Raw genomic sequence first — 14,445 nt, 5'->3', positions numbered from 1 at the left:
GCTTTTCATGTCTTGCTTGCCAGGCTGACAGCAACTGAAAGCTTTTAGGTCAGTGGCTGGATGTTCAACATGATGATAAATAAATTGATGGTCTTTCAGTGCTGCCTTTACTGAGCGTGTTTCCACACACTCTTCAGATGCATGATCATCAGAGGACAAGGGCTGAACAGACAATGTTTTAAGTTATCTCCAGTCCTTAACATGGGAATCAGATTAGATTGAGATTAGGTAGTATTCTACCTAGGGATCGCTAATCTGTTTACTTCACAGAAATATGTCTTAAAAAAAAAAAAAATGCAAAAAAAAAGCAGCAGTGTTATGTGTTACCTTATTTACTTCAAGTGACTACGTATTTCTGAAAAACTCAGACATTTTTTTAAGGTTCTTTATATAGTTGCAAAAAATGAAGCACTCTTTGAGTTATGAAATTAGCCATCTTTACCATGGCTGAAATCGTTGGACAAACTGGTGTTTATTTTATTGGAATTAATTTCAGAATTGTCTGTTCTTATCCTGCAAAATATGTACTCAGAATGTGCATTTCAGGTGGTGATGAGTGTTTATACTTTGTAGGTAAAGAGAGCATGTTTTTCTGTTTGTTTTTGTCACCAAATGGTATAATCAATCAGAGGTAGTGTTTTTTTTCACTTTCCATTTACAGTGACTTTTCAGTAATCCTGCTCTGAGTGGACGTGCTGTGACTGGAAAAACATTTTCAAAATTGGTTTTGTTTATGTACTCCTATTTCAGAGCTCTGGAAGATGTGGATTTATCCCAACATCAATACAAACCTGTTGGAGGCCTTTCTGGGGGAATGAAAAGGAGGCTGTCAATTGCCATCTCCTTTATTGGAAACTCAAAGACAGTTGTTCTAGATGAACCCACCAGTGGACTAGATCCATGTTCTCGCCGTAGCATCTGGGAAGTTCTTCTGAAGTACAAAACTGGTACAAAGCTTATACACATAACTTGCTGCTTATTTTCCTTTCTGGAATTCTGTTTCAATAAATTTAATCAGGATACTCAGGATATCAGTATTGCTATTCAGTAACTAAATACGTTAATTTCAGAGGTAGCGTTTAATTGAACTTGGGAAACTTTAAAGCAGCCAAGTGAAATTGCAAGAATTACCTGCTACCTCCCAGAAAGATGCCCAGTCTAACAGAAGACTGGTCTTAGTTCTGAGTCCTCTCCTGAAGTTTCTCTTCTCCTGTCTTTTTCTTTTTTGTTAGCTTCTGAAAATTATTTTCTGGTTTTCATTTCCCATTTTGCACATATCTGTATACAGATGCATATTACTTCTAATGAAAGTAGACTCATCAGTCAGTCTGCTACATTAATTTTTTAAGTGCCATAAGGTTAAAATCTGATTGTGGGAAGCAAACTCTTCAGCTAGTGAACACTCAGTTAGCTGTAATAACCCATGGTGAATGATCCATTGAAACAGACGCTGCTGTTATGTGGTTTTAAGGAATCTCTTAAGCTCTTAAAACAGCTTGAAGTTGTAATGGCTTAATACTGCTTATTATGTATATAATACAAGGCAAAGCAAGTTTAGACCTGAATCTAACTCAGACTATAAATCTGAATGCAGTTTTTGTGTCTTGCAGTTATGTTTTGAAGGGACCTGAAACATGTTCCCTTAAGGTTAAAGTACCCTTGTGAAAGCAAGATGCGTTTTTCTAGGAACCAGGTTTTGTAGACATGTACCAATCTTTCCGATGCAGGTTGCACACTCATCTTTACCACTCACCATCTTGATGAGGCAGAGGTGCTCAGTGATCGCATTGCCATCCTGCAGCATGGCCAGCTGAGGTGCTGTGGTTCTCCCTCTTATCTGAGAGAAACATATGGCCAGGGACACAGTCTAACGCTCATAAAAAAGGTATACTAAAAACGTACTCTGCAGAACTTAACAGTGCCCGGCAAGTAATAGCTGTGTATATTCTAAGGGAGCCTTATGTCCTTTCTAGGAAGTAATATGTGATGTAGATTATTAGAGAGCCAGCAAAACATGTTTTTATGAGCTTTCTTGGTTGTTTTGGGTGGGCGGTATTATTATTACTACCGCTAGCACTACTATTATTATTATTTAGGAGAACACAATGACATCTTTGGTAATGATGAGTTTCAATATTTAGCTGAAAAGGGCTTTGTCTCGTTGCTCTTTATTCCTGGGAATTGGTTTCTGTGTCCCAGGTCTGATGCAGTTTCATCAGTGGCAATTTTCCAGTATGAGTTCTACTATCAAGTCCCATACTTCTGGTAACATTTGATTTTTGTACATGATTGTCTTTCTTTCCTCATAGCCCTCTGTGTTTGAAACCCAAGATCCTAAGCATATTGTTCGGGTCACATCTTTGGTACAGACCCACATCCCGGAAGCCTTCTTGAAAGAGAACAGTGGGACCGAACTGACCTATGTGATTCCAGAAAGAGCAGATAAGACCTCTTTTAAGGGTCTTTTTCAGGCTTTAGATCAAAGCCTTCATCATCTACATGTGACTGGCTATGGCATTTCTGACACCACCTTGGAAGAGGTACTTCTGGTTTTTCTGTGTAATAGCATTTTCTTGGTTAGAGAATCCTGTCCTAGCTTCCAGCTACTCTTATTGTATCTTTCATTTTTCACAATGATTTCTTGTGAGAAAAAAAAAATCAGGCAAAATGCATACTTCATAGTTTTGCTGTACGGTTAATTTCAGCACCCACTCTACTATGACTTATCTCAAGAATCCGATGTGAATTCTAAGGAACTGTGTAACTCTTAAATGTTTAAATCTGCATTTACTTAAGGAAAAATTAATGTGTTATTGATTTAATGACAACCACTGTTTTCCTGGATCTCTAGCACTGGAATGAACTTTGAACTTGCAAGGCTGGATGTTCAGTTGAGGTAGCTCTTTGGACAGGAAAAAAATGCTGAGAATATTCTCTGATTTACAAAGTTCTAAAGCTTAGGACTTAGCAAAACTGTGTGGGGAAATCTCTAAAGAGCATTTTGTGTGTATACTGAGAGAGAGAGACACTTACATATATATACATAAACATGCATGCACACTAATGTGTATATATACCAAATGGAGCAGAGAAAAAGGCTCTGTTATGCTTCTTCATCACATCCAAATTTAGCTCTGTGTAAATAGACATGTCAGAGAGAAGTTATTTTCCTTGGACAGTTTTTTTCCCAGCTATAACTTCTAAATATCCAGGTTCCCTAAACCACCACTGTTCAAGTTCTGTATTATAGATCCTTTTGAATATATAACTTTTTCCACTTCTTCAAGTCATGATAGGAGACCATTACCAGTACTTTTTGATGCACAAAACACATCTATTTTTATATGATGCTGCAATTCATTCAATATCACTTTGTGAACTGATTTCTCCAGTGATTACCTATAGTGTTAAAGACAGACAAGACTGGACTGTTATTCTGACAGAAAATTTAATATATGTCAGAAAAAAACCCACAAAAACAATGAAATGCATATTCCTGTAGAGTGATTTTTTTTTTTTTTTTTTTTTTTTTTTTTATAAATACTTAGTATAGAAAAGGGGTGTATCCCTTCTCCCTCTGTTCCCCCCAGGAGACATGCACATCTTTCCTGGTTTTATGAAGATGATACACCTGAAGTCCTGTCAGACATCACATGCACTGTATTTTTGCTATGTGAACTATATATATGGGAGTTAATGGGGTCAGATATTTGAAACTGCATCAGCAGTTCTGGATGTGTTTTGCAAGTTTGGAATTGTTCAGCTTGTACAATCTGTGGAAAAAAAAAATATAAATAGAACCCAAATAATGCAAGTAAATGTAAAATGACAATTCTTCATGAAATTTATTGAACTATTATGCCACCACATGGAGCTGCTGTATCCTGAAGTGGCCCACAGGGAGACATTTTTAGGACTATGTAGATTTGCGACATAGGTTTTTAGGACCCTGCACAAGCATAAAGGATCTGGTTTTGCACATTTGTTTTTAAACTGCAGTCTACAGAATGATCTACCAGCAAGTATATGGTTTCCTTTGAATTTAAGCTCTATACAACAGTTATTTAAAAAGGAAAAAAAAAAAAGGCACCTCTTCTGTGTTTCTTTTATAAATGACCGCAGTACATAAAGCTAGTGTGGCAAGCATGTGCTATGGCAATGGGGGGGAATAAATCATAAAAGTTTAGTAAACATTTTACTTAATGCTATAAAGTAAATTACGTTCCTGCTATACAATTCTATGAGGCAAGTCAAAAGCTTATTGGAAAATTTTTTTCAAGTTATATAGGGTGATTAACACTCTATAAGAATGAATACTATTCATTGCCAAACTTTATAAATTCTGAGGTTATGAGGCAAGTCAAAAGCTTATTGGAAAATTTTTAATTTTTTTCAAGTTATATAGGGTGATTAACACGCTATAAGAATGAATACTATTAATTGCCAAACTTTATAAATTCTGAGGTTTGAGAGAGAGAGAGAGAGAGAACCTTTTTTGATTACATCCCTGTAGGATATCATAGGACTTTCAAGAGCAGGCATCTATAAAGTAAATGTGAAGTTTTCGGGGACTATGAGGAAGCTTCCTCAGTGTGCTGCACCTGTTATTCAGCTGAGAGTTTGCTTTTGGTTGTTTTCTGCAGGGGAGGTTAAAAAAAAAAGCTTTAAAGGTGGTATTAGATATTGATGTATCATTCCTCAGCTTGAAGACTTAATGCATTAATTTCGGGTGATTTTTGTCATCTCTGCATCTCATCATTAGTCGTTGTTACAACCTCAATTCTCCATTTTCTTATCAAAACTCTCTTTGCATTGGCAACTAAGTGGATAGCACATAATAGTGCTATTTAGTCTATTCAGACAATTCAATCTGGAAACAAAGAACTCTGACTTTAAAGGAAGAAATGTGTTATAATTTTTATTTTATCCTTGCTTTTTGTTCTCTCATACATTCACCATTATTTTTTTTTCATTCTGAGGGACACTCGGACTCTCTAAAAATCTTACTCTTCAAGGGAAACCAGGCTTCCATTCACACTTCAAAGCAATCTTGAAGTTCTAACAAAATCAGTTCCCGACACTTTTAAATCTCTCTAATATTATATTTGCTTCATTTTAGGTTTTAAATATCTTTTCCAGCTATTTGTGTACTTTATAATACTTGTAATCCAAAGAGTTTTAGCAGAACCAAAGGGAGAATAGAAGGGTGGTTAACTAAATTAAGGGTATACTGAGAGTTCTCTGGAGGATGATGTTTCACTTTCTGGCAACTCTGGAGCTTTCAAAGCTTATTGCTTTCTTGCTTTGCTTGGAGGACAAAACAAAACCGTTGAAACATCTTGGCAAAATAAGACATGTCGAAATACCTTTTAATGGAATACTACTTTAAATTCTCTTGAAACGACCAGAGAGCTGGCCCCAAAACTTTCCAGGGAAAGCCATATACATCCTTGAAATATTTTAGCCTTAAAAGACTATGGAGCTTCTAATGAGAATCAGTTTTGTTGAGTGTGCTCTAATATCTAGTAATGGCACAGTCAGACTAATCTATTTCACTGTACTATTGCCACCTGGCCAGATCTTTTTCCTAGAGGGAGAAAGCACCTCCTATACCCACTGACAATCTGGTGGTGTGAAAGAAGCAGCCAGGCCAGTGGCTGCTGCTTGCAAGTAGGGCAGTCCTTCTCAATAGCCAGCACAACTACCTGCTTTTTCCATCCCCAAGAGCAGCCAAGGTGGCCCTTCAGCACCCGGCATGGAGCAAGCTTGCAAGGGCAAGCGCTGGAAGTGAGCCATGCCACGCCACACGTATTTTAAGCACTTTCCTTGAAAGCGTATAGAGTTTCTTCCTCTGGCTTTGACCAGTGCCAAGTGTCTGTCTCCCTCTGTGTGTGTGTATCTGACAGTCAGAAGTGTTCCTCTGTAGTGGATAACCATTGACCTGATTGCAAAAATTCCTCAGTCTGCAGTCATCCACAGTGAATGGCTTTAAGACTGCTTCTGCACCGTTCTGCTTAGTGAAACACATCTGTAGCTACAGAAGGCTCTGCTGAGCATGGACTGCCTGGAAGAAAATATAAAACCAATGTGAATGGAAAATATAGTGAGAGGAAAATTAGCTCCTACACAGAGAAGTTATTTAAGGTAAAAAATGGATTACATATGTAGGTTCAAAACCAAAAACTTGTCCTGGTATTGCTCAGGTACTGAAGAAAATTCAGTGATGCTGAATTATGCAGAATGTAACTGTTTCCCAAGTGAAGATGGACACTTCTTAAACGGGAGGTTTTCAGATTTTGGTATTTGGTTGAGTGTTACCAGTTGTTCAAACATGGAACAACAAGCATTTAGCACTGCTCTGTGCTCACTGATATGTTCATAGGAGTCTGCCTGTCCTAGTGAAAAGGTCCACAAAACCAGCTGAGAAATGTTAAACGCTGCTTCCACGTGATCCTAATTCAATGTGCTGCTTACTTTTCAGGGACTTTTATATGGCTTTTAAATATGTTACCACTCACAATTTTGACTACTCTTTTTGCAGGTGCTTGTTGCAAATTAACTGACAGCAAGCAATTCAAGCAATTAATACTTTCCCACTGAAAATATGTAGGATACACACGGGATTTGTGGGATAGGAGGGCCCAGAAATGTTGCTAAAATATCAGTCAGTGGTTTTAGATGATAAAGGACTGTCTATAGGTGGTGGTTTTTTTCTCCCCTCCTGCTTTCTCTTTCATCCGCTTTGGTTTTCTGCACTTTTTCCTGTCAAGTGAAGATGTGTTTTAGGAATGAGAACGCAGGTGTGACAGGGTCCCCATGCTCTGCAGTGAAGTGTCAAGGATACTGTGCCACTGTATCAGTGAACCAGGCTTGTCTTCATGATGCTGTCCCAAAGAAGAAATCAGGGAGTAGCTGCCTAGTACAGCTTAGAGGGGGTGCAGGAAATGTCTGTTTCCTCAGATTCCCCTACAGAGACCCACCTGGACAAGTCCTTGATCAGATATGGAGTTGCCAAGCCAAAGCGGAAATTAAACAGTAATTGCTAAGGCATAGGGAAAGGGATGCTCTGCTGAGGTCTAGAAGACATTTCTCTTGTTGAATTCATCCAGTCTTTTAGGTATGGCAGGAATACATTGTCTCTCTGTCTCTCTGCCTAATCCTGATTTTTCCAGATCTGCGTGTTTTAGAGGGTACTTACTCTGCTGACAACACTGTTAGACTACTTCTGTCCACGATATCCTGCCCAACATTAGATAAATTGTCATTTCTTCTGTACAATATGGTCCCTAATGATTCCCATTCTTAATGGGGTGTTTGAGAGCTGCCTGGATACTATGGCAAGAACTGGGCAATGCAGGTCGCCTTCTGCCTTTATAGCTGTGTCAGTGAAGCTACAGTAGACACAGTATGTATTAGAAAAGTGTTGGGTGGTTTTGTTTCTTTTTTAAGGCATAGTTACATCCTCTTTTCAAGTGACAGAATGTGATTAAAGAAGAAAATGTCTGTCTGAAACCCCAGAAGGAATTTTGACATTGAACTGTGTACATGCAGGAAACACTTTGTAGTGTAGCCTTCATCCTAGCCAGAGAGGGGCAGTTCCTTTGTGGTTTTAGTTGGTTCAGTTTAGTTTGGTTCACTTGACAGAATTGGTGGGCAGAGGAACCATCAGCAAACAGGTCCAAGGCAACAAATTAGAATGTGTCTTTGTGCAGTCAGGATCTGCCTCCAAGGTCTAATACAGAAATGTCAGGAGGTATTAATTTCTTCTGGCCTTGTAGTTGTTAAGGGCCAGAAGCGTTCCCTGAAAGCTGGCAGGTAACAAATGCAGTCAATAACCACTGTAAAATGGCGGTTACATTGACTAAGCAAAATATGGCTTACGTAACAGATCTTAGCAAGTCAAGAAATATCCTTCCACAACCACAGAGTACTTCAAATTGAATGGTTTTTATTGTCTATCTTATGAGGTCCTTGGAAACAAGGAATTTTTTGTTATAGCTGATATCAGTTTCTTTTGTGGGAAAAAATAAATGGTTTCTTAATGATTTCTGGAAGTGGCAACGTGGTTATAATCTAAGCCTTGCAGCTCAACCCAAACAGAGAAGAGAAAGCAAGACAAGGCTTTCATCAAAAGAAAGCAAAACTTGGTTGTACTTTTGCTGTTCAATTAGAGATGCTCATGGTAGCTGTATTTTCTGTTATTTTTTTCTTTTCTTTCGTTTTGTCTGAAGTTCCTAGATCACTTTTTAATTTAAAGTTCAGGTTAAGAAAAGAAAATGTTAATTTTATTTTTCATTTGAACTTACAAGTCATGGAGTAAGTGTTAATAACTGACTCACTATGAAAGCTGTTCCAAGCTTCTGCAAGGCTGAGGGACTGGCAGAGGGAAATAAATCTCTCTGAAATTCAAAGGATTTTATGCGGACAGAACTGTGAAACAGGATTAAGCAAGAAGTAGCAGGTTGAACACAAACCTATTTGGCAAAGTGTATATACCATTTAAATAGATCTCATGATTACAAAGTTAGTGAATTCTGCTGCATTTTTTAAATGTTATCTTTAACTCCCTTCTGATGTATATCCCCTGATAAGGAAGCTTCAACCCTTAAAATTTTACTATAGAGCAGATTTTTAGATTGTTACTTCTATAAAAGAATCATTTCAGATTTTCGTATGGTGATTCCAGGTAACACGATCCTATCATCTTCTCCTAATTTGGGGTATACATTCTAATGGTGTTGCTACAAAACATGCATTGTTGCCCAGTCATCTCCACAGTATTAGTTAGAACAGGAATTTGTTAATGTTGACTGTGTCTGATGATTGCACTGTCCTTTAAATAAATAGTATTATTGCCCACATGTTTGTATAAATCTATGGACACTTCCCAGAGCTCTGTGGATTCTCAATTCTGTAGTATTTTGTACGTTAGATTTAGTTGTACTGTACAGTTAGAACTCTTTGGTAGCAGTTCTAGTTGTGCCCACAGATTTCTAGCTAGAGTATCAGAAGAGACTTGAAGCTGTCAATATGCCTTTGGTAAAAACTGCAGCAACTGAATTCCAACATATGCCACAGTTTAGGAACATAAAATGTCAGTCAAGGGCAGCCAGTCAATTGAAAAATCTTTGAAGATAGTAGTGTGCATGGGCCAACAATGGTTTGCATAGGTGCTTTTTGTATCTGTTGGTATATATTCTTTTCCCTGTTATCACCAGGATTCCTCTACTGGAGACCTGACAATCTGGATGGTTTGGGATATATATATATATATATATATATAAAAAAAAATAGCAATTTTTAGAAAATGGATTCTCAATTATTTTTTTCCTATTTCATGAAAGGTATTTCTGAAGCTACTGCAGGAATCAGAGAAGATGCCCTGTGTTTCACGGGCAGCACAACTGGACCATACAAATGGTGTGGAATCAACCTGTAAGTAGAAAATCAGGTACCTTCCGAAGCAGCCTGATTTATAAAGAACTCAAATGCAAAGATAAACATGCATGAAGGTCCCAAAGTTGAGGAATGCATGAGCAAATGAAGAATACTGCCTGCTACCATCTGGTAATTCTCTTTTTGTGCATGTGACATGATCTTCCTTGGGTAGTAGGTTTTCATATGTCTACTGTGATTCACCTCTGTATCATTTCAGTCATCTTCCCACCCTTCTTCTATGTGCACACATGCACACAAGGATTCTCTCACTGCACCAGCACTAGCGTACTGCTTTCTACCAGTCCCTGGCAACTAATTACCCTCTTTGACTCATACTGACAATGGATAAATATTGCTGAGCTATACCACAGATATAAAATCTGTAAGCTATTAGAAAGGTGTATTCATCTCTATCCATGTGCAAATAAAATAAAAAAGCTGTTGTTCCCCCCAGTAGGAGATCATTTGTCCTCTCAAGTGGCCCTGTTATTTCAGGTTCCCTTAAATATTTGTTTGTTTTAAAACAAGCTTCTTCCTGTTTTCTGTTTTATTGCCCTGCGAGCCTGAGAGGAGGTCCTCATTAACATGTCTGAAATATTAGGAAGCTTGTTCTTAAAAAATCTTCATAGAAGCCCTACTAATGTAATACCTTGGAAAATGGAAGACTCAAGTTCTCTAATGACAGTGCCCACCAAGCTCAATATTTTCTCATTGTTCCTGGGATTGTCATGCTTCTATATGTACTGTGTTTCTTTTTTGTTTGATGATTTATGTTTAGATTATAGTCATCTTAGGTTAGATGTCAAGCATTTTTTTCTATAAGCAGAGCTTTTTGTTTTGTTTCTGTAAAACACAGGCACAGATTGTTCCTGGTCTGTGACTGAGGACCTTCATTGTTACAGTAATGGAAATAATTTTGAACCAAGCTTGTGTTATTTGTTAAGATAAATTCAATTTGATCTGCCAGTAATGAGTAAGCAGTGCCAAAAACTGTGGCCTAAGATGAGACCTTTTCTCAAAAAATGCAAACTTGACTGGATGACTCTTTCCAGAGGGTCTTTTTTCTGGGCTATTTCAGTCCCTGCTGAATCAGTGGCAATGTAACTAGATAGCAAAACCCCCTCATTAGGCAAATAAAATATGCAGTCCTGTGAGTGGTGAGAACATTTCCATTCAAAATACAGCCTTGAATATCCCTCTATATTATAACAATCACTTGTGTATTTCTTCAAGGCTCAGGTAGGATATCTGAACAGATTTCAAATCCGAACAGTCTTCTCCACATTGCATTTTCATTAAAGACCAAGATTTACAGTCCCTAAAGTAATGAAAACAGAGTATATTGTACCTAAAACCATGATATCTTTTACCAGCCACATTTCAAAACACATAGCTTAGTATTTTTTCAACTGTTGTGGTTTAATCCCTGCCAGCAACTAAGCCCCAAGGAGCCACTTGCTCATTACCCCACGGTGGGATCAGAAGAATAAAAGAGAAAACTCATGGGTTGAGATGAAGACAGTTTTATAGGCCCCATGGGCAGGCAGCTGTTCAGCCATCCCCAGGAAAGCAAGGCTCCATCATGTGAAATGGTGACTTGGGAAGACAAAACACCATTGCTCTGACCATCCCCCTCCCCCCCCCTCCTTCTTCCCCCAGCTTTATGTGCTGAGCATGATGTCATATAGTGCGGGATATCCCTGTGGTCAGTTTGGGTCAGTTGTCCCAGCTGAGTCTGCTCCCAACTACTTGTGCACTCCCAACCTCCTTGCTGGTGGGGTGGGGTGATCAGAAAAGGACTTGACTCTGTGTAAGCACTGCTCAGCAATAATGAAAACATCCCTGTGTTATCAAAACATTACATGAATAAAGAATCTAGTAATCAGAGAATCTGTATTTTAAATCTGATAAATCATAGCATAAAATGTGATGATAATGCCATTTCTTTGGGGATGAGAGTACTGGAAAATTGTCATTCCTTGCAGATGACTGTCATTCATCATTAAGGATGGTTGTGAAGTGTAGGCATAAGGGATCTGGGAAGTGGTCATGAAAGGTATCCATCATTGTCAAAGCTAACCAGGATAGTCCATTGACAATAACTTGACCTGTATAATTTTGTCTTTGAAAGCATATTCAAAGGCGGTCAAACTTTCTGTTGTCAAAGTAGTCAAATGAATTTTCAAACCCCCCTAGAGCAAACAGCTGGACTACTGGGATCACAGGCTGCTGCTATTTGATTTGTAAAAGAATTTGGATTAGAGGACTGCTTTGACAAGGCATGGATCTGAGCACAAGCAGGGGTATAGGCTAACCTTTACTGGTACTGAACCCTTGAGCTGTCAAGATTGTTTAGAAATGAAAATGTCGTCCCTTGTCTCCCAGACCAGGACATGGACTGGAGCAGTGTGCATGTCCCTTCTTAAATGAAACTGCAAAAACTCTGTACCTGATTTAGGTTGATGACCAATGCCAAAACCAGGCAAGATATATGACAGTATCTCACTGAAGTCGGAGCTCTGATAGTTTCTAGTTATGTTTTACAGTGTCTTATTATACTGGGTCTGGCTGGAATGGAGTTAATTTTCTTCATAGCAGCCCTTATGGCGCTGTGTTTTGGATTTGTGACTAAAACGGCATTGATAGCACAACAGTGTTTTTGGCTATTGCTGAGAGGTACTTGCAGTGTCAAGGCTTTCTCTGTTTTGAATTCTGCCCACCTCCTCTGCGGTGAGGAGGCTGAGGGTGAGCAAAAAGCTGGGAGGAGACATGACCTGGACAGCTGAGTCAAATTGACCAGAGAGTTACTCAATGCCATAGAGTGTCGTGCTTGTAAATAAAAACTATGGGGAGGGTTTTTTTGGGGAGGTAGCCATTGCTACCAGGCTGGCTGAGCATCAGCCTACTTGTGAGATTGTCTTTGCATTGCTTGTTTTTTGGTTGGTTTTTTTCTTCTCTCTTTTTCCATCAATTCTTAAACAGTCTTTATCTTGATGCACAAGTTTTCTTGCTTTCTCTCTTCCTATGCTCTCCCCCCATCCTGCTGGAGGAGGGGGAGCGTGAGTGAGCAGCTGTGTGGTGTTTAGCTGCTGGCCAGGGTCAATGCACCACAATAACATAAAATAAGCTCAAAATTATTTGACTCTTTCTACATACAAATATTAGCAGTAAGTAGCAGTTCATTAATTAAATTAATTGTAATAATTTTAATAATGGTAACTTTAAAGATACAAAGCACACTGTAATTTCTAGTCATTTAAGTTTCCTTTGTGGAGGGTTTACACATAATTTTTAGTTTTATTACAACAAAAAAAACCCTTAGAATAAACTCACCTTTTGGGAAGAACAGTTAACGTTTTCTTTTTAAGGCAGGGAATGCCTATGCGTGCAGGCATAATACATGCATATATTATAATACAGATGTGCATAATTAATTTCTACACAGCTGGGGTTCACGATTGATGGTTATTGTTTTTGTAGATGTATACAGAACATGCAGGAAAAAGGTTAGACTGAGCTTGTAATGACTGCATGGCGAGATCATTGGACCCAAATAGCCTTGAGAAAATGGAGAAACCAACTCTGTGGAGCCCAATAAAATTATCATAAACTACAACAGGTAGTATATGTACAAAAATAATCAGGAGAGCTAAGAGCGAGTCTAAGGGGTGAGTAGCTAACCATGGATAAATAACAAAATATTCTGAGCATTTGCAAAAGCAGGCAATAGGCTAGAGTAGTGGGCTCATTGGATCGTTAAAGGACAAATACTGAGGAATTAAGATATTCACATATCTTGCTAAAGAGCCAAATGAATTAATTTTGTAGTATTCTATGTCTTAGAAATGTTTGGGAGATACCAACTTTGGATCTAATCTCTTCTGGCAGTAAAATATAGTTGGAACCTGAGATATAGTGAAACTAAATTGTAGGAAATGCAAAATGGATAAAATTATATTATTCACACAGTGATACATAACATTTGAAATCTGTTGCCATAAAATGTTATAGAGACTAAGATTGTGGTGATATGTTTAAAAAAGCCAGAGTGGTTATTAGTGTGTATATAATATGAATAGCTATAGTAACAGAAGTGCTGTTAAAGCTTATATGTCATTGAACTTCTTGGGTAAGTTAACCACTGAAAGTGCTGGAGTGGAAGAAGGATGATGCATAACTGATTTTTATGCTTGCTTAAACCTTTCTCTGAAGCAGCTGCTGTGAGCCATTTTGAAGCATATTGGGCAAAATGTTACATTGCTCCTATTAAGATTTGAGAGATCAACAATACACAGTACTTGGAAAGCACGTCTGAAAGCTAGTTTAATTAAAAAATTGTAGGTGACAAAAAGCAGTCATCAATAGCAAAACAGTGAATGAAGAGCCTTCAGTTTCAACTCTGCCTTTTCATTATTTCCATCAGTGACACTGAAGTATATATAACCTCGCTTACAAAAAACCCAAAAGCGACTGTTGCAAGGGATTGGTAGAATGGTAATGAGTCAGACCAGTCCTAAAGACTGAGTTAGATCACTTGGAAAGCTGATTCTATTCTAAATAAAATGTGTTTTAATTAAGCTAAATGCTGGGAAAATCTGTATAATGGGAAGTAATATCCCAGAAAAGGCTGACATTGAAAGTTACCTACTAATCCTGGTGAAAAAGCATTTTAAGACAATATGGCTAAGATGATTTATGTTTCAATTTAGTGTACAAAAGGACATGGAGAGGTCATTTTGAGTATCAGTACAAAATTGATGAGACTGATGCTACTTTTGTGTCTGTGTTTTTAAGTCTGAATGTCTTTAAGGAAAAGTTGAGAATTTGGAAAGGCAACAGAGAAGAGTTAATATTGGAGGTTGGAGGTGAAGTCCTTCTAAAGGCACCATAAGGGCTCAGTTAATGTAGTTTATCAAAAAGAAGATAGAGAAGTGGTCTGCTTAAAAATCCTCAGGTATTTTATGTGAAGAGCGTACTGTCTATTAAGGTATAGTTCTAACTTTTATA

At 38.0% G+C, this 14,445-nt stretch overlaps 1 protein-coding gene across 1 annotated transcript in view; it reads left to right on the top strand.

Annotated features, from left to right (window-relative positions):
- ABCA13 (ATP binding cassette subfamily A member 13) overlaps positions 1-14,445 on the top strand; it is a 203,963-nt gene that overhangs the window by 97,304 nt on the left and 92,214 nt on the right. The window contains exons 38-40 of the mRNA XM_035894140.1: positions 751-947; positions 1,728-1,885; positions 2,310-2,559. Of these exons, the coding sequence (XP_035750033.1) occupies positions 751-947; positions 1,728-1,885; positions 2,310-2,559 (605 nt within the window). The remainder of the gene's footprint in view (positions 1-750; positions 948-1,727; positions 1,886-2,309; positions 2,560-14,445) is intronic.

This window comes from Egretta garzetta, unplaced genomic scaffold (genome assembly GCF_000687185.1).
Source record: "Egretta garzetta isolate BGI_Z169 unplaced genomic scaffold, ASM68718v1 scaffold264, whole genome shotgun sequence".
Taxonomy (NCBI): Eukaryota; Metazoa; Chordata; class Aves; order Pelecaniformes; family Ardeidae; genus Egretta; species Egretta garzetta.
The sequence above is the reverse complement of the archived record's forward strand: the minus strand, read 5'-3'. Positions and strand labels throughout refer to the sequence as shown.